Consider the following 26,531-nt stretch of genomic DNA (forward strand, 5'->3'; position numbering starts at 1 on the left):
CATGATTGTGTCACACTGTTGTGTGAGATCGTCCAGGCGGCTGAGTTTTCATGGGTCGCTCTCCATGTGGAGTTGTATAAAAGCAGATGCTTGTACAGAAAAATCTCTATAACAACCTCTCCCATCATTTTCATTTCAGCCGAATTCAGCACATCTATTGAGAACCTGCTGACGGAAGGCTGGGCCAGGGTGAAGAACTGCGTGATGGTAAGTGAGGTGTCCTAGTTAGCTGACAACTTGGCTCAGCCTAGCCATCTGAGAGGACCGCTTCCGCTGAGGAATTCTCTCCATCTGACCGGCCTGTGGGTGTCGCTGTGGGGGATGGCTTTGACTGTTAGGTGTAGAAGGACGCATCCCACTGTGGGCTGAGCTGGATTCTGAGTAAGTGGTCCTGGGCTCTGTAAGGTTAGCCGTGAGGTGAGGGGCAGAGGCGGCCCTGGGCGAATGCGGAAGGGTCAGAGGAGTACTGAATGTGTGGGTTTTGTTGACAGAGCGCAGCTATGGCAAAGACCCCAACGCCTCGGAGTCGTGGGAAGGGCAAAGCCTCCCCAGGCTCAGGCTCAGGCTCAGGGAACTGGCGGAATCTTCCTCTGGACCGTGTGTAGATGTTGGCAGTGTGTGCAAAAGCTAGCAACCACAGCTTCTTCCTCCCACAACTCAAGCCGAGGCTACTTCCGCACAAGAGACTTCCCACAGAGACTAGCTAACCCCCTCCTGGGTTGTACGTAGTAAAAAGTGAGCACTGTCAAGGGAGCGGAGCCCATCCAATCTCACTTGTTTGTTTGTTTTCCTGTTTTGTTTTGTTTTGTGTAACCCTGGCCGTCCTGCAGCTCACTCTATAGACCAGGCTACCCTCTAATTCATTGTCATCTGCGTGCCTTCATCTCCTGAATGCTGGGATTAAAGGCATGTACCGCCACCTCCCTGTCTGAATCTCACCGTTTATGTGCCCCTCTGTGTCTCCTTTCTTCTTCCTCTCATTGTCCCAATTCCAAGGACCAAAGACATGCTGGATGCAGCCATTAGGTAAGCATGACCCGAGAGCGGCCGGGGTGGGGGTTGGGTAGATGACGTTGACAGCTACCGACATTCCTCCATGTTTTCTGCTACATAGTTCTGCCTTGAGTTCCTGCCCTGACTTCCCTCAATGGAGAGCTGTTGTCTGGAAGTAGAAGCTGAAATAAACTTACTTTTGGTACTCAACATCTGTCAGATCAACAGAAAGGTGCATAACATGCCTGGTTTCCTGCCCTCCGGGCGTGATACAGGGAGCCGGAATGACAGGCAGCAAACTCAAATCCAGCAGTGATGTTGAGACGAATGTCATATGAGAGGCACAGGATGTTCATCTAGAAGTGCTTTAAAATGGTAGAAAATCAACAGTGAGGCAGTGTTGAAGAAATGTGGGAGTCACCCAAAGGATATTTGAACAAAGAACTAGAGACATTGTTGGCTTTGGACAGCTTTTGTGGGAGGCAGGGGTGGTAGAGGAAGACTTTGTAACTTAAAGGGTTATCATCCAGCTGCAACTGGACAGGGGTAGCCCAGGCTCAGGTTTATTCTAACTGTCATGAAGTCTCACACTAATAGTCAGAATGACAGAGTCATCCTGGATGGAACTAAAAGTATGCCAAGGACCGTGTGCTTGGGACCCCTTTCAGCCACACCCATCCTGTTTCTTAAAATCATTCCACCGGGCCAGAGAAATAGCTCAGCTAAGGGCTGGAGAGTTGGCTCAGTGCATAACATCTGGGGATCTGACTCAGTGGTTAACGGTGCTGGGTGATCTTGCAGAGGCGAGCTCTCAAGCTCAGTTTCCAGCACCCACACGAGGGGGGGGGGGCTCACCATCATCTGCAACTTCAGTTCTAGAGGATCTGATACCCTCTTCTGTCCTTTTCTGGTGCACACATACATGCAGGCAAAGTAGCCATACATATAACATTAAATAAACCGTTCTAAAACAAATGAAAACATCTCACAGAGCCAATTTGAAATCCTCCATAGCAAGTGAAAAAAAAAACCAAAACAAGAACCTCATTTGTCTAACTAGGGGGTCAGAACCTGAAAAGAGGGCAGTTTTCAGAGGTGCCTAGCACTCTATTGTGCCCCAAGATGATTTTGTAAGTTGATTTGAGTCCTGGGCTATGTGCAGAGCAGCTGCACTGGAACCAGACAAGAGTGAATGGACATTTCTCAAACCAGCCTACAGGGGGGGAAAACCGCTTTTTAGCATGCAGAGGTTTTATTAAGTTATTCTTGTTGAATTGTTTAAAATATTGCTGTGTGATATTTGGCATATTTAGAATGCGAAGCATGAAAGCTAAATGCACAATTAATAGCAAAGCATTTATTGCTACAGTGTAGCAAAATTAAAGGCCGGTTTCCAGATTCTCAGCTGCAGGTGCTCAGAAGTTAGCAGCCAACTCCATCTCCCTCACTAGTGAGGCTCTGCTGCCCTCGTGTGGTAGAATTACTTCTCTGACAGAACCTGTATCCTGTAGAGCATCTTTTGTCTTCACAACTCCCAGACAGGACTCATCCCTGAAGCAAAATTTTCTGCCTCAGCTTTTAAGTACTGAAGTTAGAGGGGCTAGGCACTAGCCATTACACTATCTGAGAGAGAGTATCTTTAGAAGTATCATTAGAGGGGCTGGAGAGATGGCTCAGCAGTTAAGAGCACTGACTGCTCTTCCTGAGGTCCTGAATTCAAATCCCAGCAACCACATGGTGGCTCACAACCATCCGTAATGAGATCTGACACCCTCTTCTGGTGTGTCTGAAGGCAGCTACAGTGTACTCAACATATAATAAATAAATAAATGTTCCTTCTTCTTCTTCTTTTTAAAGATCTATTTATTTATTTTATGTATATGAGTACACTGTAGCTGTCTTCAGACACACCAGAAGATCCTATTACAGATGGTTGTGAGCTACCATGTAGTTGCTAGGAATTGAACTCAGGACCTCAGGAAGAGCAGTCAGTGCTCTTAACCGCTGAGCCATCTCTCCAGCCCATAAATAAATCTTAAAAAAATAGATTGGTTGAGTAGATGGATAAATGGATGGATGGATGGATGGATGGATGGATGGAGACATGAATGCCTCCATGGATAAAAAACTTATTCTTCAAGCATGAGGGGCTGAGTTTGAAACCCCTGGACTCACATAAAAATCCAGGCATGGCTGCATATGGCTGTACCTCCAGAACTGGGAGGCAGAGACAGGTGGATTTGAGCTAGACTGTCCCAAACAATGAGCTTCCAGTTTAGTGAGAGAGGGATAGAGGACGATATTATGCTATTCTGGTTAATTTTTGTCAACTTGACATAAACATGGGGTATCTAGAAAGAGGGAATCTCAGAGGAAGAACTGTTTCTATGAGATTGCCCGAATCTCAGAGGAAGAGCTGTCTCTATGAGATTGCCCATGGTCATCTCCATGGGACAGTTTCTTGGGGCAGCCTATTATAGGTAGCGCTGTCTCAGGGCAGATGGCCCTGGGCTGTGTAAGAAAGCAGGCTGAGCCAGGCTGAGCAAGACAGTGAGCAGCCTTCCCCATGGCTTCTGTTTCAGTTCCTGGCTTGAGTTCCTGCTGTGTCTTTTTTCAAGGATGGGTGGCAACTTGCAAGCCAAATAAACCCTTTCCTGGCCAAGCTGCTTTCGGCCAGTGTTTTATCACAGTAACAGAAGGGGAGCTAGGGCTCCTGCTCTGGCTTCTACATGGAGTACCCCACGTTCACATTCACAGGCATGCCGCACACATGCAAGAAGGTAAGAGAACGAGAGGGAGCACATTCAATCATGCACATTCATTTAAAAAAAGGTTTATTTTTATTTCTACTTATGTGTCTGTGTGTGGATATGTGGATACGCTCTGTAGGTGTTTGCAGAGCCCATAGATCTGGACCTAAAGGTACAGCTGGTTGTGAGCCTCCTGATGTGGGTGCTCAGAACTAAAGTTGGGTCCTCAGGGAAAACGGGAAGTACTCTTAACTCCTGAGCCACAGATGTATTCATTTTCTAAGTACTAAGATTGACTTGTTTTTCCAAGTACTAGACCAAGTGAGGGGTGGAAGTGATGTTTGAGGTAAGGGTGTAAAAGATGCATTGCTGCTGAGTAGCCGGAGGCTCCAGCCCTGACCTTCTCGGCTCATTTCTAGCCAGGAGAACAGGGTGGTCACCGGGCAGTGTGTGATGAAGGGCTTCCTAAGTGTGCATCTTCGTCTAGAGAGATGCACGTGTGTCTGGCTAACCAGGTTTACGACAATCTCTTGAGCTGAGAGAAGGTATAAAATATATTAAATGCAAATTTTAGATGTGCTATGTTTGTCTAAAGAAGGGGTCTAAGGAAAATCTTAGGTTGAGATGGCAGAAGAGAATAGATAGAACCTTTCCTGGCTCCCTGAAAACCAAAATAGAATGGTTTAGCACGCCCCATACCTATGTGTGTGCATCTTCTATTTTCATATGTGTGTGCCCTTAAGTGTGTGTGTGTGTGTGTGTGTGTGTTGCATTTGAATACGTGTGTGCTCATGCACATGGAGGCCAAAGGTCAACATGGTCCTTAATCATTCTCCACTTTACTGAGGCAGGGTTTCTCACTGAGCTGTTTGGTTTGTCTAGAGTGGCTGGCTAGCAAACTCCAGGGATCCTCCTGCCTCCATCTCCCCACTACTGGGGTGACAAGTACTGAGTTACCACACCTGACTTTTTACCTGTATGCAGGGGATCAGAACAAAGGTCTTCCTGCTCACATAGCAAGGACTTTTCCAGCTGAGCCACTTCCCCAGTCCCTGGTGGCACAGTATTCTACCCTACGGAGATAGTTTGTCTGGCTCAATTTGTTCAGGCTGTTGTACCGCAGGTGATTGAAACAACAACTTTTTTCAAATACTGGGAGAGTCGGTTTGGTGTCTGGTGGAAGCTGCCTTCCTCACAGATGACTGTTGTCCAGTGTCCTTCCCCAGAGTCTCTGGGGCTCTGTTTTAGGGTACCAGTCTCACTCATGAAGGTTCAACCCTTTTGAGGTTCATCTCTCAACAGCTCCATACCTTTCTCATCTTTGCAAGGGCTGGGATTTCAACAGTGGGTTGGGGGTGGGGAGTAGAAACCTTAGGTCTATATTTTCTTTGGATTTGTCTGTCTCTGTATTACAAGCTACGGTTATCTTAGGATCTAAGTTCTACCCCCAAATCTGTGTTATAGAATTTATATCACAGTGTGTATATTATGTTACTGCTTTTGTTACATATTCCAAGTTGCTTTCCAAACAGCCCCAACTGTTTGGTTCCAGTATGCTGCTATATTTGGGTTCAGCACTGCTGGGGAGCCTCGAAGACTCACGAACCGAGCCTGAAACAGCTCCATGCAAGCTGTCACGACTTCGCTACCTTTTACTCATCGCTTGACTCAGCCTGGCCTGGCTTCTTCCCAAACCACTTCACTGAAACTGTTCCTGTCAAGGGTCTGTAGCTGATGCTAGCCCTAAGCCTGTCTTTGTGTCTGCCTCCCCACTCTCCCCCTCTGGTGCGTACCCCAACCCCGCTGCCACCCCCCCACAACCCCTCTCCCATCATTTGCCTTTTCAGAAGTCTAACAGTCTGAGACTCCTCCACAGCGTGCCGGTGCCTCTGCTCTCTCGGTTTCCTTACCCCCACTCCTCCCTGGAGTCCTTCCCTCTCCATTGTGTTCTCTCTAGCCTGCCTGTCTCCTGGCAATCCCCCCTCGGGCCAGTGCTCTGCTCTATCTGCCCCAAGGCCAGTGCTCTGCTCTATCTGCCCCAGGGCCAGTGCTCTGCTCTATCTGCCCATCTTTCTTAATCTATCTCAGATGGTTCTGCTTCCAGACGCCTAAACCTATAGCTCAACCTTGACTTCAGCTTTCTTCCTGGCCCACACCCAACTCCCCACTGCATAGACCACTCTGGCTGGAGTTCCCAAGCCCATCCTTACCTTAACAGTATCAAGCACAAAATTCTTTATCCTTCTCCACCCCCATTCGTACCTACATTGCACATTTCAGTAAATGTTCATCAAAAAAGCCCTAATGATGTAGCCAGAAGTCTGGGTGTCATCTAGTATTTTCTCCTCCTCCACATTTAAACAATTCCCTAATCTTTATTTTGAGACAGCGTCTCATGTAGCCTAGGTTGGCCTTCGTCTATTTTTTTTTCTTTAAAGATTTATTTATTTATTTTTATGTATAGGAGTACATTGTCACTCTCTTCAGACACATCAGAAAAGGGCATGGGATACCATTACAGATGGTTGTGAGCAACCATGTGGTTGCTGGGAATTGAACTCCAGAACCTCTGGAAGAGATGCTAGTGCTCTTACCTACTGAGCCATCTCTCTAGCACCACATATAAATATTTTTTTTAAAAAAAATACATACAATACTATACAATCAACTATACCATCCCTGGGTGTGTACCTGAAGTCAGCATGCCATAGACAGACTTGCACATACATATTGATTGCTTTGTATTTTTATGATTGATGATGATGATTGATGATTTTTTGATTGATGATTGACCATGTTTGATTGATTGTTTTTTTTTTACAATAGCTAAGCCATGGAGCTGACCTAACCTCCAACCCTTGATCCTGTCTCCATCTCTCTAAACAGTCTTATTGATTTTAACTCTAAACATGTCTCAGACATGACCACATGCTCCAAATTGTCTGCTACCAGGAGTCCAGGTCCCCAGCAGTATCCCAGCATGTCCTCACTAGATCTTGCCTCTATTCTGCTTTCTTCAACATCTTCTGGTCTCTACAAGGAAACTAAGCTTTTTACCTCTGTCATCTAATCACAGGCTTCCCTAGCTCAGAACCTTGAAGCATCTCCCCATTGTCTCAGACTGAAATCTAAGTTCCTTGTTTCTAAGACATACATTTAACTACATGTGAATTTTAATGATTAATCATACAGAAAAAAGTATAGTTCTACAGATTTTAACCCAAATATAGAATTGAGTAGCCACATGACTATAACTCCCCCTCCCCCCCCAAAAAATTACACATTCTCTGAGTGAAACTGGGGAGTTAGCTCAGGCTGCAGAGTGCCGGTCTAACTCAGGCAAAGCCCTGGGTTCAATCCCCAGCACATCGGAAACCATACATGCTGGTCCATACCTGTGCCTGTAAACTCAGGACTTGGAAGGTGGAAGCAGAAATATCATTAGTTTAGGTCATCCATGGGTGCAGTGTAGTTCCAGGTCAGTCTGGGACAGAAAAGACCCTGACTAATTAGTCCTCTTACACTATCCGTTTATAGTCACACATTTCTCCGTCATTTCTAACTATTTATCCTCAAAAGAATGGGATGTAATCTTTACAAATCAAACCGACAACCAAAGTTCCTCACGGAGCCTGTGATGTCCTCACCTCCTTTTCCCATCATCTCCACCCCCAACTCCCTCTACTACTCCTCACTCTACATACACCCCCCACAGTCTATACTATAGCTGTTGGGGGGGGCGCTCTCAGCCTTCCTGCAATTGATCTTTCACTCCCATCTCTTTAGGGAGCAAACTGGGGGCTCCTACAGCGGTTCCCATCACAGTCGGCTCTGTGTAATCTCTAGGTTATCTCTTCGGTCGGAAATCCACTTCTGTGCATCGGCTGAGCTTCCAACCGGGGAGTGCCATACAGTGCCGCTTGTTGAGCTTCTCTAGCCCTTACCCTAAGGGCCTGTAGCTGCAGGTCGCCATCGAGCCACTTCTAGTTCGAGCTGCACGTAGTCCGTGCTGAGTCCCAACACGCATGCGCAACACGCACGCGGCCGCCCCGCCCCCATCCATTCATTGGGGCAACCGTTGCGGGGCGCCAAGGCCCTGACGTGGGACGGTAGGCCGCTGACATCCCCTCCTTTCGGCCCTGAGGTACCCCGGCCTGGTGGCCCCAGGACGTTGCCGTCGGATGGCGGAGTGCTGTGACCGACGCCCATGAAGCCGGTGGTCCTAGTTGCGCTGTGGCTATGGCCTTCGTTCCTGCTGGCGTATCCAAGTGAGTGATGTGCCGGGTGGTGACCTAGGTGATTCCTTCCCTTACACCTTCCCCATCCCACTGTCACACACTGGGTGCCAGGTGTGTCACTCCAGTCCTCATCTTGCTCCGCCCGTTGTCCCCAGGATGCTCAGATCATAAGCTGGCTTCGCTGTGCCCCTCCTTTCAGTCGGAACCCCCTTAGGTGGCACTGTTCACTGCCCAGAGCACAAAACATTATTGCAGCCTGGGCTTAAATACTTCATGTTTTGTTGGAATGCAACCACAGGCATTACTGTATATATTGGCCATGGCTGTTTTCCTGCTTTAGAACAGCAACTACGGGCTTGCTGCACAAATCTGACTTGCAAGGTCTGAGATGTTTACCCTTGCCCCTGACACTAAAGGACTAGCAGGTCCCTGTGGTAAAATTTGAAGGGAATGTGTTGAGCGTCGTGATGTGTCCTCTTCTAGGCTTCTGGAAGGAAAGAATTCAATCAAAAGACACCAACAGTTTAAACAAATTTATTAGACAAAGCCAAGCACTCCAGAGAGTGATTGGAGTGGGATGTCTCAAAGGGGATAGCAGCACAGTGGGTTGTGTATTGTGACTTTAAAAAATATATTTAAATGAATATTTATAAGGTAGATGGCATACTCATAGGGTAAGGCTGCTCTCCAATCATGGTAAATGGGATCTCTCTTTTAGCGTATTTCTTCCCTGTTCCCCTAGAAAAGGCCACAAAGAGGAGGCGGTTGCAGACTCTCTTAATTTGTGCATGCATGGGAAGTGGCCTGGAGCCTTAGTCTTTGATAAGCTGGCAACAATTGGCTGCAGCTTGGAGGTGGTTTAACGAGAAAGGAGGTGTTCTGACTGTCACTGTCTTGGTTACCTCACCTCTAACTGTTGTTCTCTCTGTGTGTTTGTGCACAGACAGCGCGGAGGCCGGAAGATAACCTTAGGTCGTGTGCCTCAGGCTCTCGCCGCCACCTTGTTTTTCTGTTTGGTTTGGTTTGAGAAAGACCTAGAACTTGCTAAATAGTCTGGGCTGGCCAGCCGGCAAGCCCCAGGGATCCCAATGTTGAAATTATCGGCATGCCCCTCCAGGCCAGGGCTTTTCCCCTGTGGGTTCTGGGGATTCACAAGCACCTTAGCCGTCCCCCACCCCCCACCCCCCAGCTCTCTCTAATCCCTTTCTGAGACTTGCCAAGGTCCAACTCAAGTTATCATAGTAGCTCCAGGTTTGGTGAGACACCATGTCTCAAGAAATAAAGTTGGACAATGAAATGGCCCACGAATGAACACAAGCCCCATGACTGGAATTCAGTTCCTGGACCTCACAGTGGAAGAAGGAAGCAGTTCTGGAAAGTTGTCCTTTAACCTCCACATTTGCATTAGAGCATGGGCCTGCACTCAAGGACACACACACACACACACACACACACACACACACACACGGAAGATGACAGTCTTCTCTATCCCTGTTCCCAGGAAGGCCTTTGTCTTCACCAACTCCTCCTGGGGAAGAAGGTTAAGACAGCAGCTGTTAATTGTTCACCTGTATCTGCAAATACATCAAAGAAAAGCAGATTTATCTTAAAAACCTTGTGAAGCTGCAAGGCACTTGGTTACAGTGTTGCAAGTTCACTTCAGGCTATTTCAGTGCCCAAAGCTCTGCCACTTAGAAGGGCTCTTCGACCTACCACGTGGAGCGTTCTGACATCCATTACTTACTGAGGAGCATGGCACTATGTTCCGGGGATGCCCGGAGAGTGGCCTTAGGGGGACAGCAAGGGTTTTCAGTGGCCTGTCTCTGTCAATGCACTATGTTAGAAAAACCCTATCTCTTCTGCCTTTACTAGTTTGTGTGTGTGATTGCCTGCGCCACAGTGTATGTATGGAGGTCAAAGGGCAGTTTTCAGGAGCAAGTTCTCTCCTTGCCCTGGGTGGGTTTGGGGGACTAACTTAGGTCGGGCCTCTAGGGGCAGTGCCTTTACCTGCAGAACCACCTCCCTAGTGTGAGACGAATCTGATGAGGCCACCTCTCCTTGCTAGTTCATCCTTGTCATGGTTCACCAGATCATCTGAGATCTCCTCCTTCGTCTGAATACCTCGGGCCTTTCGAGAATTCAACTGAGACGTGATGATCCAAGATGGTCTGTTCTCTTCCAGGATGTTGTCTTGGTGAACTCTTTTCCTTTTTTCTTTTTTAAAGTTTATTTATTTCATTTATATGAATACACTGTCACTGTCTTCAGACACACCAGGAGAGGACATCAGCTCCCATTACAGATGGTAGTGAGACACCACGTGGTTGCTGGGAATTGAACTTAGGACCTCTAAAAGAGCAGTCAGTGCTCTTAACGGCTGAGCTATCTCTACAACCCTCTTATTTTCAATCTCTGTGTTTCTGTCTCTTTATTGTGTGTCTGCTTGCCTGTTTCTGTTTCTCTCTGTCTGTCTCTGTCTGTCTTTGTCTGTCTGTCTGTCTGTCTGTCTGTCTCTCTCTCTCTCTCTCACACACACACCTTTTTTGCCCTTATCCTTTCTGCTTTGCCCCTTCCCCTTGTCCATTTCATGTTTTGAGACAGGGTTTCCTGAAGCCCTGGCTGACCTTGAACTCACTATGTAGCCAACAATGACCTTGACCTTCTGATTCCTTTGGGCTGGCTGTTACAGGTGTGTGCCAGCATGCTTGGCACCCAGCGCAAGCCTTCGTGCACTAACAAGGCCAAAGCTTTCCAGCAGAGCTTCGTGCCCAGCTCCAAGTCTTCTTAAATCACAGCGACTGGCTTCCAAGAATCACTTTGCGCACTCTCAGGAAGACTTCAGGGTGTCAGAATTGCCAGTGTTCTAGGAGCAAGACAAGTTGCTTGGAGCAAGCTGATCTCTGTGTGGAAGGTTTTGAGCCTAATGACATAAAAAACAAACAAAAAATCACACAGCACACAAAGACATTAAATTAGATTTTAGTTTTTAGTCAGAATGCCTGACTAATATGAATATAAGCACTTTTTTTTAATCCATCAAAACTCCATTTCTCTTTAATTAATAGTAAAACCTTAGTGCTGCATGAGTAACACAGCGGTCCCTTTTGAAGTCACTCTGACATTCCACTGGAACTCAGCAGCCTGGTTAGTTTGAGCTGGAAATATGTCAGCTCAGTTATTTCAGTTTGCTTGACTTTGAGGCACGACTTCATGCAGCACTTAGGAAGTGTGTCTCTGAGTCTCTGCGTCTACCGCACGACAGGATGGAAAATACACGAACTTGTTGTCTGAAGCCATGGACTTGAGGCCAGGCTGGCTCGTTTCTGAGTGACGGATGCTGGGGTTTACTTCCACATACACAAGTTCTTCAGAAATTAAGGCTGCCTGTGTTTCTTGTGCTTAAGGTTGTAAGAATCTTTTAATTATTAGCATATAAAACTTGTGGTTAGATTTTGGTGTGTCATCAACAGTGTCTGTGTCAAGGTTGGCAGGACAAAGTAAAGATGTATGAGTTCAGTGTGTGTGTGTGTGTGTGTGTGTGTAGGTGCTGTGGCTTGTATATGTGTGGAAGTTAGATAACCTCAGCTCCCTTCACAAGGTTGGCAGGACAAAGTAAAGATGTATGAGTTCAGTGTGTGTGTGTGTGTGTGTGTGTGTGTGTGTGTGTAGGTGCTGTGGCGTGTATATGTGTGGAAGTTAGATAACCTCAGCTCCCTTCACCTTTCACTCCTTTGAAATAGGGACTTTGGTTCACCACTATGGACAACAGAGGATCTCTTTCCTTCCCCCTCCCCGCCCCCCCAACACCTTGTGGTAGGAAAACTGTGAGTAAAAATACCCACTGTGGAGTAGGGCTTTACTTGGGGTCTGGGGATTAGAACTCAGATCCTGACACTTGTGTGCGAGTTTCTACTTGCCAAGTCATCTCCCCACATCCATGAATCCTCAAAGTACAAAGGTCAGATATATTCAACATTTTCATCTTTATGTGAGTTTTAAAATTGACCTTTTTCTTTTACTGAGCTACCATGCTTCCCAGTGTGATATATGATATTTTACTGCAACCTCAAACTCAGCAGGCATTTGTATCAAACCATGTGTTGAAATTAGCAACATGGTTTGGCTTTAAAGTTTTTATGTTTAAAACATTTGAGCACATAGACAGATACAATGCATTTCATATTGAAGGATACACTATTTTTAATTCCATTTTGGCTTACTGTTTTCATAGTTTCTTTGTATAGTTTAGGTATTGTGTGTGTGTAGTGTGTTATGAACGTGCATGCCACAGCCCATGTGTGGAGGCCAGAGGACAGCTCATGGCATCGGTTCTCTCCCTCCACCCCTCATGGATGGTTCCTGGTACCCAGCTCAGGATGCCAGGCACCTTTCCCTACTGAGCATGGCGCCAGTCCCGGTGAAGTATGTTTAGCCATCAGTGTAAGGTTTTCTGACCATTTCTCTCTCTTTTTTTTGTCTGACCATTTCTCTTGCTTTTTCCTTAGTTTTTTTTTTTTTTTTTTTCATTCCCAAGAGATCTTTTCCTGGGATGTGGAATTCTAGGTTGGTTATCTCCCCCCCCCCCCTTCTGCTGGCACTCCAGCAATATGTAATATTTCCTTTCAACCTCATGTCTTCAGATTAGAGTTGAACTCGTCACTCGTGTCTTTTGCCTTGCATGTGTTAAACACACACACCTGTCAGTGTGTGTGTGTGTGTGCATGCGCGCGCGCGTGTGCATATGTACATGTGGGTGTGAGGACACACAGTGGAGTCAAGTGTCTGTCCTGATCACTCTCCATATTTGTATGTACATATTTGTACATACGCGTGTGCATATGTACATGTGGGTGTGAGGACACACAGTGGAGTCAAGTGTCTGTCCTGATCACTCCCCATATTTGTTTGTTTACATTAAGATTTGTATTTCTTTTGTTGCATATGTATGAGTCTTTCGCTTGCATGTGTATATGTATACCATGTGCATTCCCTGGTACCTATGCAGGTCAGAAGAGGGTATTGCTTAGGTCTTCTAGAACTAGAGCTGTGGATGGCTGGGAACCACCCTGTGGGCTCTGGGAACCTAACCTGTCTTCTGTAAGAGCGTCAGGGGACTCTGGTCATTTTCCCCTATTTTTTCTTATTGTCCAGATTGCCCCATCAGCCTGCCTCACTCGCTCACTCATTGGATCTAAGCCCTGGCCCCTGGTTAGTTTGCTTTAACCAATAAGTTTATTTCTGCCATCATGTTTTTTATACTTGTAAATTCTAGAACTTCACTGTGGTTCTTTTTATATCTTCCATTTCTTCCTGAGACTTCACTATTTGTCATTTGTTTCAAGCTTGCTTACTGCTGCTGTTGTTGAGATAAGGGCTTGTGTAGCCCATGCTGGCCTTAGACATAATATGTAACCAGGAATGACTGGGTTGTGATCCTGCCTGTGCCGGCAGTGCTGGGAGGGCAGGTGTGCACTAGCACGCCCCGTTTCTAATGCCATGCTGGGGACCAAGCTCAGGGCTTCATGCATGCTCCGCAAACATTACCAACTGACCTTCATCTGCACCCCACCCCTCCTATTGAAAAAATTATTTATTTATTTATTTATTTATTTATTTATTTATTTATTTATTTATGGGTTTTTGGATTTGGTTTTTTTGAGACAGGGTTTCTCTGTTTAGCCCTGGCTGTCCTGGAACTCACTCTGTAGACCAGGCTGGCCTCAAACTCAGAAATCCGCCTGCCTCTGCCTCCCAGAGTTCTGGGATTACAGGCATGGGCCACCACCGCCTGGCTGATTTTTAATTTTATGTGTAAGAGTGTTTGTCTGAATGTATGTACACCCCAAGGAGGCTAGAAGAGGCAATTAGAGCCTCTGGATCTGGAGTTAGGTTGTGAGCTGCCATGCAGGTGCTGTGAACAGAACCTGGGTCTTCTACAAGAGCAGCAGGTACTCTTAACTGCTAAGCTATCTTTCCAGGCACCTCATCCTTAAAAAAAAAATCTGTACATATTTGAGTTTCCGGGTTTCCAGATTCTTCTTCTTCTTCCTTGGTGGATCATGTGTAGGAAAAAGTAACACAAGGACTACCAGGTTTTCTCTCCTGAAGTCCAACTGGCTGGCTTTCTTTTCAGGTATGTTTCAAGTAGGACGCACAGGGTTTTAACCTGTGCATAATGGACACAAGAAGGGAAATGGTACCCATTATCTTCACAGAAGCGGAAATCCAGATACGTGGTTTTATTGGAGGCCTTTGGAAGAGACAATGTAATCGAGAGCTAAGTAGGGGCTGGAGAGGTTGGCTCCAGGGTTAGGAGAGCTTCTTGTGCTTTCAGAGGACCAGAGTGGGGTTCCTATCACTCGTGATGTTACCTCCTGTAACTCCAGTTTCAAAGGCTCTGATGCCCTCTTCTGGCCTCTGCCAGCACTGCACACACCCACACACATAACAAAATCTATTTTGAAAAAAGACCAAGCAAGTAGGGCACCAAGAGAATTTTGTCAATGCCTGTAGGGCACCAAGAGAGTTAGTTGCAGGGTGGGCTGTCTTCACCGTTTCATTGTGTTCAGACGCATCTGCACTCCACTTACAGTGCTCGGGGCATGTTATTTCCCAGGCTGTATAAAGGTCTTAGTTATTAGAAAGAAGAGAGATTTCTAAGTGAACCTCAGGGGTATCACACAACCATCCATATATGAATAGGATTTTATCTGTGCAGAAACTTAGAAAACTGCAAGGAACTTAGAGTATAAATGAACTTAAGTTTTTTTAGGATTTGCTTAAAGTGGCTCATCAGTTTAATAGATTCTCAGTGTGCTTTGTTTTACAGTAACATCTTTTTGGTTCAGAAGATGTTTGGTGCTGTGCTTATAGGGTTGTTTTATTTTATTTTATTTTATTTTATTTTATTTATTTATTTATTTATTTATTTTAAAGATTTATTTATTTTATGTAAGTACACTGTAGCTGTCATCAGACACACCAGAGGAAGGTGTCAGATCTCAATGGATGGTTGTGAGCCACCATGTGGTTGCTGGGATTTGAACTCAGGACATCCAGAAGAACAGTCAGTGCTCCTAACCACTGAGCCATCTCTCCAGCCCTTTTAATTTTTTTTAAACATTTGTAGATAAGGGCTGGCAAGATGACTCAGAGGATAAGGGCACTTGCCACACAAGCCTGGTGACTTGAGCTTGATCCCTGGAAGCCACGTGGTGGAGAGAACTGACTCTGAGTTGTCCTCTTATCTCTTCACACAGGGTCTGGCACAGGCGCTTCCACCCCGCCCGTACCACAAACATGTACATACAACAACAACAACAACAAAAAAAAAAGTTACACGTCTGTAGACAAATACACATTATTAACTATTTTTTTTTTAGTTTATAGTTTCATAATTAAGGATGTCAGAAAATATGCCATTAGTGTCAAAATGTAATTCCTGTTACAGATTATCAGAGAATTAGAACAGTTGAAAACTATAGAAGCCAGAAGTGGAGGTACACACCTTTGGCTCCATCACTTGGGAGGCAGAGGCAGGAGGATCTCTGTGAGTTCCAGGCCAGCTTGGTCTACACAGTGAGTTCCAGGATAGCCAGGGCTAAGTAAAGAGACACTTTTTTTTTCTTTTTTCTTTTTTTAAAGATTTATTTTATGTATATGAGTACACTGTAGCTGTCTTCAGACACACCAAGAGAGGGCAGCAGATCCTATTACAGATGATTATGAGCCGCCATGTGGTTGCTGGGAATTGAACTCAGGACCTTTGGAAGAGCAATCAGTGTTCTTAACTGCTGAGCCATCTCTCCAGCCGCAAGAGACACTGTTTTAAACAAACAAAATCATAACAAAACCCCCACAAAATGGTGTCAGCCCATTATAGTGGAGAAATCTGTGGGTCTTTGTAATTATATTATGCTGTATGTTTTGTTTAGCTAATTTCTGTATTATTATTTACTCTGTGCTGCATTTCAAGAGAAGTCTCAGGCTCAGTGGTGTGGCTCACAGCCATTTGTAATGGGATCTCAGGCACTCTTCTGGTGTGTGTCTGAAGACAGCTACAGTGTACTCATATACATAAAAATAATCTTCAAGTGAGGTCCCATACTTTCCTCTGTGTTTTCCAATGCAGTACTCAAAAAGAGTTATTTCAGCTGATGTGTAAAACTCTAGAATCCGAGTGAATTGAATGTATTTGTTTCTCAGTTTTATATTCTGTGAAAAAAATCACATGATCATCATACAAATGGAGCATACACAAAGACAACAGCTTTTTAAAAAGTCAAGTTTAACTGGTGTCCCAGCCCTGCCATCCCAGCCCTTGGGAAGTGAAGGCAGAATGGCCGGGCATTCGAAGTCCTTGACTGAAGAGTTCGGACCAGCCTGGGCTCCTGTCTCAGAGGGAAGGGAGAGTACAGAGAAAGCAGAAAGCACAACTCTAGATTTATAAATTGTCACCAACTGTAACTGAAGTGGAAATAATACCTATTAATAAATGTTAAATTGTTAAACACTTAGTTCTTTTAAAACTAGTGCATTTTAATCATACAGAGTAATAAATTCCATTGTAACAATTTCAATATATATGTAATAGATTTTGATCATATTACTCCCATAAAATTTATTTTATTTTATTTTATTTTATTTTGGTTTTTTGAGACATGGTTTCTCTGTATAGCCCTGGCCGTCCTGGAACTCACTTTGTAGACCAGGCTGGCCTTGAACTCAGAAATCCACCTGCCTCTGCCTCCTGAGTGCTGGGATTAAAGGCGTGCGCCACCACTGCCTGGCAAAATTTAATTCTTACAAATGATTTTTTTTGGTTGCTACACTTATGTGGTCATGTCTAACTACAATGCTAAAGAGTCACACATGGCATTTTAACTATATTAGAGACACAGTCACAGGGGTTCTGACTACTCTATGCATCTATAGTTGACATCCTTTAGTAACCAGCACTCAAGTCAGGCATGAGGCAGAGGGTACAGCACACTGGCAGAGTGCTCGCCCTAGGAGTCATGAGGCTCCAGGTTCAATGCCAGCATGGCACACACCCAGACCAGACTACTTTATAAACGGGATATTGTAATGTATGCGACTACTTCAACTCTAGTACAGAAAGTTGGGTGGCTGGAATTTCTAAGTTTATATGACTTATGAGATTGGGTTTATCTACAAAGATCTTGTGCTCATTTTGCTCAGGACTAAGTCAAAGGTAAAGAACTTGCCTTACCTTTGCGTGGCATGAACGCCTTCCTCTGTAAGTGATGCTCTAAGTCAGTCTCCAGCCAGACCTCGTGGAAACAGAACATTTGTGGAGATTCTCCTCTACATCTATACATAGCTCCGACTCATGAAAGAGAACGTTTAACAGTAGAGCAACATTTTGTAGTATTTATTTATCTAAATTGCACGTGTATCTTTAAATATTTTGGTCTAGTTAAATGGGAGAAGGGTTTGTGTTTTGTGGTGTTTCACTAGCTATTCAAGTGTGGTCCTGCCTTCTTACGCCCTCGCAACGTTGCCAGCGTGTTTGTGGCAAGGCTTTCTGACCACACTGTGCCAGTTTAGAAGTGAGACAACCTGTGTTCACATGCCATGTGCTCCCGATGAGTCGTGCGGTCACAGCAGGTCGCTCGTCCTTTCCACCCGTCTTCTTTTCCTTCTTCATCTTCTTTTAATGGTTTTCAAGATAAGGTTTCTCTGTGTAGCCCTGGCTGTCCTCTGTAGACCAGGTTGGACTCAAGCTCAAAGAGATCTACCTGCCTCTGCCTCCTGAATGCTGGGATTAAAGATGTGTGCCACCATGCCTGGCTTCTTTTTCCCTTTTATCAAAATGCCACTGATCTGGTGCCTACGTGTGCCAAAGGCTCAGTGGAAGGGAGAGACTGCAGTCTTCCTAGCGCCTGTCTCCTAGCGCACCCTTAGCATGGAGGGGCTGTCATCGCTACAGTTGTTAGTGTCGCTTGCTATTGTCTACCATGTGATCAGTTCTCCCAGTTCTATTTTTAAAATTTCAGAAAACTCTAGTTCAGCTAACATCCTCAGAGCTGAGATTCCAGCAGAACCCCAGGCTTCTTAGCAGAGGCCCTGGAAATGGTGTCCTGACATCTCACACTGCAGGGGATGCCTGTGTGCGTGTGCGCTCACATGTGTGTATGGGTTGTAGTGTACGTGCGGGCATGCATATGAGGCCAGGGCCTGCCATCAGGCATCTTCTTCTATTTTCCTTCACCTGTTTTCTTTGAGACAGCGTCTCTTACTCAACCCAGAGCTCACTGATTTGCTGAGCTTAGCTGGTGGCAAGTCCCAGGGGTTCTCCTGTCCCTCCATCCCCAGTGCTGAGAGGAGGATGCCTGATCAGCTTACATGGGTGCTGGGGATCTGAGCTCAGTCCTCAAGCTTGCGAGGCAAGCACTTTCCTTACGTGCTGATCTATCTCCACAGTATTGAGGGGCTTTTTAACCTTGGCCATGGTCTGGGACACACTGTTTGCTTAGATATCCACGCTGTTGCTGAGTGGTGAAAATAGCAGCTATATTGTGTTGGGATAGACTAGAGGAAATGGTCAAGGTGTTGCAAGTGACTGGGCTTTGAGCAGGTCAGCCTGCTCTTTGTAATTAGAAGTGTATTTGCTTTTTTAGAACTTCCTGTAGAACCGAGAAAAAGAGGATTTCACCATGGTAGGGTTTTGTGTAAGAATACTGGAGACTATCCTTTAACTATCTGACCTGCGAACTTTTCACAGGACTCAAATGGTTTGCAAGACTGATCTTGATTAGTGGCACCAGGAGTCTGAGATGCAGGGATATGTTAGAAGGGCAAAAACAAGAGGGAGGAAACATGTGAGGTGGGGATGGATTCAAGAACAGAATGATCCAGAGACCCAGGGGTGCATTTGCAAGGAAGAAAAGCAAGGTAGGAGGTAGGGTGCCTCTGTTGCTAGGCAGCCACAAACAGGCTTTTTGGTGTTTCCAGAGTAACCGCAGAGGAGGATAATGAGTACTTGAGATGTTTTTAGAAATCACATCTAGAGAGCACCTCCTTCTCCTGTCCTTTGGCATCCTGACTTATTTAATAGCTACCTGAGTATTCCATTTGCTAGTCTGAGGAGAGCCAAGCTAATTTACTGAAGATCAAGTAGGTCCTAGACTAATTTTGAGGCAGCGCCCTCTGCAAAGCCATTATGCCTCTGTTGACTGGGCACTCTGGATTGGCTATGGTTAACCCAACTGTTTGCTTCAAGTTGCCTAGAACAGAAAATTTCTCAAAAATTTTAGAAACAGCTTTTTATAGAAAATGAAATACACAAATAGAAATGGTAGCATAAAGCTCCCTCTGTAATAGACCCTTTGATTAATCTGGAATCACTGATGACTCCACTCATATCCCTTCTCCCCTAACATCCCTGCCCCCAAGCCCTTGTGCTTAGTTTATTTAGAAGCAGATTATAGACATCTTATAATTCTACCAGTAAACAGCGTAGTGTGACTCACTGCTGTGTAAGGGTGTGAAGGAGCACGGCAGCAGGGCAGTCTTCTCTGGAAGGTGATACTCGGGTCTACGGGGAGGCTCACTTCCTAGAGTCAGTGCGTTCACAGGCATGCATGCATACTTGATAAAAACAGAGCTAAGAAAACTCCTGTTTTTTTTTTTTTAATTAACAAATTAAAGGCAACAGAGAGGAAGCACTCTTTGAATACCAAAGGTATCAAACAATACAGAAAACAGAAAAAAAATAAATGAAAGAATCAGAAACATCTGGGCAGCAGTCAGATATGTGGACTCTTGGCTTTTGTGTGTATGTGTAAGCTGTGGCTTTGGGGGCCAGAGGACATTCTCTGGTGCTGTTCTTGAGAACTATTTGACAGCATTCTTGAGATAGGATCCCCACAGTGGTCAGAAACTCTCTAAGTAGGCTCCACTGTCTGGCCCAGAAACCCCAGGAATCTGTCTGTCTCCAACTGTTTCAATGTCCCCAGCACTAGAATGACAAGGTTTATAACTATGCCTGGCCTTGTGTGTGTGTGTGTGTGTGTGTGTGTGTGTGTGTGTGTGTATAGGGCGGGTTCTGAGAATCAAACTCTGGTCAATGGCAAAGGCGGTTTCTGAGATAGCTCTATGGCCTCCTATTCCCAATTTCTTTTTTCTTTTCTTCTTTATTTTTTTTAAAGATTTATTTATTATTATATGTAAGTACACTGTAGCTGTCTTTAGACAACAGAAGAGGGCATCAGATCTCATTATGGATGGTTGTAAGCCACCATGTGGTTGCTGGGATTTGAGCTCAGGACCTCTTAGCCACTAAGTCATCTCACCAGCCCATATCTCCAATTTCTTATCACATTTGTCTTCTTCTTCTTTTTTTTTTTTTTTGTTTTTTTTTTTTGTTTTTTGTTTTTGTTTTTGTTTTTGTTTTTTTGTTTTGTTTTGTTTTGTTTTTTTGGAGACAGGGTTTCGCTATGTAGCCCTGGCTGTCTGTAACTCACTTTATAGACCAGGCTGGCCTCGAACTCAGAAATCCACCTGCCTCTGCCTCCCAAGTGCTGGGATTAAAGGCATGTTTCACCACGCCCGGCTCACATTTGTCTTTAAAGATGTATTTATTTTTATGTATGAGTACACTGTAGCTGCTGTCTTCAGACACACCAGAAGAGGACAGCAGATCCCATTACAGATGGTTGTGAGCCACCATGTGGTTGCTGGGAATTGAACTCAGGATCTCTGGAAGAGCAGTCAGTGCTCTTAACCACTGAGCCATCTCTCCAGCCACTACATTTGTTTTATGTGGGATAAAAGAACAGTCATGGTACCTTTTGTTTTTTGTTTGTTTTTCTTAATAATTTATTTATTTTTATTCACTTTACATCCTGACGGCTGCCTCCCCCCATTCTCCTCCCAGTCTTGCCCTTACAAATCTCTCCTTCCTTACTCCCTCCCCTTCTCTGAGGGGAAGGGGAGGCTCCCTTGGGTACCACCCCCACCCTGGGACATCTAGTTCTAGGAGGACTAGGCACATCCTCTCTTGCTGAGGCCGAGCCAGGCAGTCCAGGAAGGGGATCCAATGTCAGGCATTAGACTCAGAGACAGTCCTTGTTCTAATCGTTAGGGGACCACATGAGGACCAAGCTTCACATCTGCTACAAATGCACAGAGGGCCCAGGCCCAGCCCCTGCGTGCTCTTTGATTGATGGTTCAGTCTCTGTGAGCCCCCACAGACTAGGTAGGACTTTTGTGGTGTACTTGATCCTTCCAGCTCAAGTATCTTTTGTTTAAGAAAATAGCAAGGAGCTGGGCAGTAGTGGCGCACGCCTTTAATCCCAGCACTTGGGAGGCAGAGGCAGGTGAATTTCTGAGTTTGAGGCCAGCCTGGTCTACAAAGTGAGTTCAGGACAGCCAGGACTACACAGAGAAACCCTGTCTCCAAAAAAAAAAAAAAAAAAAAAAAAAAAAAAAAAAAAAAGAAAATAGCAAGGAAAATAATAAAGTGACATATCTGGAGAGTAGAACAGCAGGGACTAGCATGGGAGTGTCAGCTAACCTGCACAGGACTGCATTGTTTGACTCAGCCTTCCCGACCGGAAAACTCTAAACTCAAGAGTTGTGTATTGAGTGTCTATATACAAACAAACACATTGTTTTTTGTTTTTTTTGAGGGGGGTGTTTTTGTTAATAAAAAAATCAATAAAAGAAAAAACGAAATTCCTTAAAACTTTAAAATAGGGCTGGGGACATGGCTCAGTTGGTAAAGTGGTTGCCATGTGAACGTGTGGACCAAAATAATTTGGAGCACCTGTGTCAAAACAGAAGGCCAGTGCAGTGTTGTCACCTATAGTCCTTGAGCTGGAGAGGTGGAGACAGAAGGACCCTGGAGGCTCCATTCAGTGAGAGACCCTGTCTCAAGAAATATGGTGAGGAGCGTTTGAGGAAGACATCTGTTAACAACCGCTGGCCTGGACACACTCATTCACATGCACACACTCATTCACATGCACACACTCATTCACATGCACACACTCATTCACATGCACACACTCATTCACATGCACACACAGCTTTTAACGGCTTACTGTATTTCATAATTGGTGTTCATCAAAGCCAGTATATCACATGCCCATTTTACAGGTATATTAGCTGTAAATAATCAAAAGAGCACAATTAATACCAAAACAGGGTAAGTAGGAAGTGAGGAGTTTTAAATCTCTGTTTTAATACAATTGTAAATTTAGGTAATGTATATCTATCTAAACATCTGGCTCCTAACAGTTTAATAATTGACTCTGGTGAGCCAGAGTGAGTCTCCTGTAGCTCCCTGCAGGGTTAGATAACATAATCAGGAATTTTTTGTTTTTTGTTTTTGTTTTTGTTTTTTCGAGACAGGGTTTCTCTGTGTAGCCCTAGATGCCTGGAACTCACTCTGTTCCAGGCTGGCCTCAGACTCAGAAATCTGCCTGCCTCTGCTTCCCAAGTGCTGGGATTACAGGTATGCGTCACCACCACCTGGCTAATCAGGAATTTTTATTCACCTATTCTATCGGCAAGCACCAGTCCCTGACACTATTAATGATATTCTATTATGCTTGCAGACAGGAACCTAGCAAACTTTGAGAGGCTCCACCCAGCAGTTGACTGAAATAGAGACCCAAAGCCAAACATTGGACAGGAGCTTGTGGAATCTTATGGAAGAGTTGGGGGAAAGGATTGAGGGCCCCAGAGGGGAAAGGGACTCCACAGGAAGACCAACAGAGCCAACTAACCTGAACCCTTGGTGCTCTCAGAGACTAAACACCAACCAAAGAGCACACATGGGCTGGACCTAGGCCTCCCCACATTTATAGCAGATGTGCCCCTCAGTCTTCATGTGGGTCCCCTACAACTGGAGCTGGGACTGTTTCTAAAGCTGTTGCCAGTCTAGATCCATTCCCCTAAGTGGGCTACCTTGTCTGGCCTCAGTGGGAGAGGCTTCACCTAGCCCTGCAGAGACTTGATGTGCCAGGGTAGGGAGATAAGGAGTGAGGTGTGTGTGTGGGGGGGGCTCCATCCTCTCAGAGAAGGGGAGGGGGGACTGTGTGAAGGGAGGGACAGGGAGGAGGGAGCAGTTATCTGGATGTAAAGTGAATAAATGAATAAATTAGTGGAAAAAAAGGATTTTGGTTTGATAAGTTGACAACTGAATCATAAATTATATGGAAACCAATCATAAAATGATGTAGAAAAGGGTACACATGTACAACTCTGGCTCTGCAGTTTCAGAGAACGGTGCTAGGGAAATGGAGCATGATTTCTGTACTTAAGAGCTAGCATAGAAAGTGACCCAAGGTTAGCATATTGTCATTGTGTCATATGTAATATCCGTTACTTATACCGTGTGTTTTATTTTTTTCCCTCAAGCCATAACTGTGTTGCCCGATGAAGAGCAGAATTTGAATCATTATGTACAAATTTTACAGAACCTCATAATGAGTGTCCCCACCAGGGAGCAGGCCTTTGGGAAGAAGTTGAGGTCGGCAAGAACTGTGGATGGTGGAGAGGCGAGGCCATTGTCATCTGATGCGCTATTCACCCCCGGGTTAGTCTCGGTTCAAGAAGTCACCCCGGAGACGGATGTTCTGGTCAGGTCCCTGGAGGAAAAGACAACCTTCCCTTCTAGCGGCTTCACGCTGGGGATGGAGAGGACAAGAAGAACCCAAAGTACACCATTCTGGTCCATCCAGCCAAACAACGTTTCTATTGTTTTACACACGGAGGAACCATATATTGAAAAGGAGCCTGAGCCAGAGCCGGAGCCGGAGCCGGAGCCGGAGCCGGAGCCGGAACCTGAGCTGGAGTCTAGGCCGCTTGAGCCTGAGCTGGAGCCAGAGGCTGAGTCGGAGCAGGAGTCTGAACCGCAGCAACTGTCAGAGTCCGAGGAAGAGACAGAGACCAGCACACCGCGAAACAAGGTGCTAACGGGGACCTCACGGATGTCATCCATAGTCACCCAGCCAACTAGCACCCAGGCAACACGTGTTACTGTTACAGTAAAGACCACCAACAGCTTGGATGTCTCCACAGACTCTGAGGACGTGCCCCAGCTCTCGGGCCAGTCGGAAATCTCGAGTGCTGAAGACTTCTCTGGACATCACTCACTGAATACGAGACATGAGGATATTTTGAGAAAAATTTCCGATATTAATGCACAGATTCAGCAGGGGCTTCTTGGTGACCATAGTGGTCCCGAGTACAAGGACTTCATCAAGGCCTCCAGGGAGCACCTGAAACAGAGCCTGGCGCTGGCCGCAGCCGCCGAGCACAAGTTGCAACAGATGTACGGATCTAACGTCTTCCCAGAGGGACGGACCAGCGAACCAGACGATGACATGGAAATGATTATCAATATGCTGTACAATTCCAGGTTCAGGTTGTCAGATTATTTCAATATTAAGCATGTACCATCAGAGCTGAGAGAAAAGGCTTCCGTCGTGACTGCTGTGTTGAAAAAAATATTATGTGTAGATCAGGTAGAAATGCAACGCCTCATTAAGAAGCTGTTAAGCAATAATATGAAAATCCTAAATATTCTTAATGTCCCATGACCAAACTCATTTAAGCAAAGGGCTTGTTCACAGGAAAATAAGCATAGTGATTTCAAAAGTTGCCTAAAATATTTTCTACTATATTTCCATGTGCTAACATCCTTGTGTGTCATCATAAAATATTTTCATATGCACTAGAATTCTAACAATTTTAAAATAAAAATTTGCTTTGTGAGTTTGTAGTTTTTTTTTCTCATAAATTTAAGTTGTGAAGAGCTGGCCTCTACAGTGTTTCAGATTTGCTTCTACTTAGTTCACGGACTGCTTGTGCTGTGTCAGGTTTTAAAGAACTGCTTACAGTTTTGAATCCACTTGCAGAGCATCTGGGTTTTTTGTATGAATGGTACCCTCAAGGCTGGTGTCAGAAGCTCTCCCATGTGGTGCATGTTGCTTCCTTGGAAAGTGGGTTATGTACTGGGGTCATTATGGGGGACCCTAGCCTGGAACTGTAACGAGGGTTATCCTCACAATTTCCTCCCTTGCCTTGCACACAAACACTTTAAAGATTTACGGATCTTCTGATAGCAAGTATGACTGATACCAGCTAAGTTAGACACTCAATATAATAACGAAAGTGCAGTTCTGTTTCATGGCTTGACCAGTATTATATTCACGTTCATTTACTTAGCCCTCATTCATCAAGCTAGTCATTTACAGATCAATAAAGATTTATTGACCCTCTGCTAGAACAAAATGCTAGGCTTTGCGGATAGAGTAAAGAGCTATCCCCCACTCTGAGATTATAACGGGGAAGCTAGACATTGAACAAAGACTCCCATATTTTAAATTTTCAGTTGAGACAAGTTGTTATGGGAAGCAGCTGTCTAACTTCATCTAGAATATCGAGAGGAGCCTCAACAGGTGGCATTTGAGGGGAGGTCTGAGAGACGAGATGTGCTTGGGGCAAGAGAATGTTCCAGGTGCAGGAAGAACGTGTGTGAATGTTGAGCTGAGGCCGAGGGTAGCAGGTTCAAGAAGTTGCTGGAGTGTACAAAGGGCAGAGAGAACGTCCAAGGCAGAGCAGCCACGTAAGGTCCGGCCTCGGGCTGCGCATTGACCTTTATCTCACCTTTATCTTGTGCTCGGCTTTGTATCAGGCACCTGTGTGCTTAAGAGCTACACTCTGGCTGCAGTGTTAGGGGCAGGCTGAGGTGGACAGGAGGCGTGCAGGAGCCAGGCTTGCCTTGGATTTCACGGGAGGACGTGACAAAAGCCAGAACAATCAGTGATGGGGGAGTAAGAGTGACCAAGCACAAGTGCCCGCTGGGCTGGGCTGTAAAGTGATACAGAGGTTTGCTTTCACAAAACCACTGTTCACTGTGCTTTTTAAAAAATAACTTACTATGAAAAACTTTAAGCATTGCAAAGGTGAGCTGTATCGTGGAAACAGTACACAGCCGTTACCCAGTGTGAACAGTCGCGTCCTAACGGGCAGGAGTGTCTGTCTGTCTAGCTGTCCCCTCCCCCACCTCCTGTATTCTCAGCTGGACCCCCAAGACTTACCGTCTCATCTCCAGCTGCACCACATGAGGCTCTCTAAGCTTTTGAAGACCACTTTCGAATGTTTCATGACAGTATCATCACGTGCCGTTAATGGTATCTAGTCAATGTTTATAAAGTGATTAGACACTGGGAAATTTGGAGTTTCTTTGTATGAATCAAGATCAAATAAAGTTCACACATTGCTATTGCCTGACTGGACTCAGAGTTCTCTTTTAATTGAAAGATCCTTTCACTCTCCCTTCCCCTCCACTCGAAACTTACTTATTGGAAAAAATGGACATCAGTACTCTCCTTTCCCACAGCATGGATTTGGTCCTCTGTATTTTCTTAATTCACTTTTGTTTATTTACGTGTGTGTGTGTGTGTGTGTGTGTGTGTATGTGTGTGTGTGTGTGTGTGTGTGAGAGAGAGAGAGAGAGAGAGAGAGAGAGAGAGAGAGAGAGAGCAGTGACCAGAAGAGGGTGTCAGATCCC

The 26,531-nt window shown here is 45.3% G+C and overlaps 1 protein-coding gene across 2 annotated transcripts; it reads left to right on the plus strand.

Annotated features, from left to right (window-relative positions):
* On the plus strand, positions 1–26,242 carry Spesp1 (sperm equatorial segment protein 1). 2 transcript variants are annotated; one of them, XM_052188101.1, is made up of 6 exons: positions 1–207; positions 831–1,026; positions 1,115–1,225; positions 3,576–3,773; positions 7,888–8,011; positions 23,372–26,242. In XM_052188101.1, the coding sequence occupies exons 5-6, from the start codon at positions 7,951–7,953 to the stop codon at positions 24,553–24,555; spliced, it is 1,245 nt and encodes a 414-aa protein (XP_052044061.1). In that variant the 5' UTR covers positions 1–207; positions 831–1,026; positions 1,115–1,225; positions 3,576–3,773; positions 7,888–7,950; the 3' UTR covers positions 24,556–26,242. The 2 variants fall into 2 exon arrangements, with proteins under 2 accessions (XP_052044061.1, XP_052044062.1); XM_052188102.1 differs by lacking the exons at positions 831–1,026; positions 1,115–1,225; positions 3,576–3,773.
* The last annotated feature ends 289 nt before the right edge of the window (positions 26,243–26,531 follow it).

This window comes from Apodemus sylvaticus, chromosome 7, assembly GCF_947179515.1.
Source record: "Apodemus sylvaticus chromosome 7, mApoSyl1.1, whole genome shotgun sequence".
NCBI lineage: Eukaryota > Metazoa > Chordata > Mammalia > Rodentia > Muridae > Apodemus > Apodemus sylvaticus.

Coding starts and splice junctions, on each gene's coding strand:
- Spesp1 (XM_052188101.1), top strand. CDS start 7,951: ATGAAGCCGGTGGTCCTAGTTGCGCTGTGGCTATGGCCTTCGTTCCTG. Junction 8,012..23,371: donor GTTCCTGCTGGCGTATCCAA/GTGAGTGATGTG, acceptor TTTTCCCTCAAG/CCATAACTGTGTTGCCCGAT.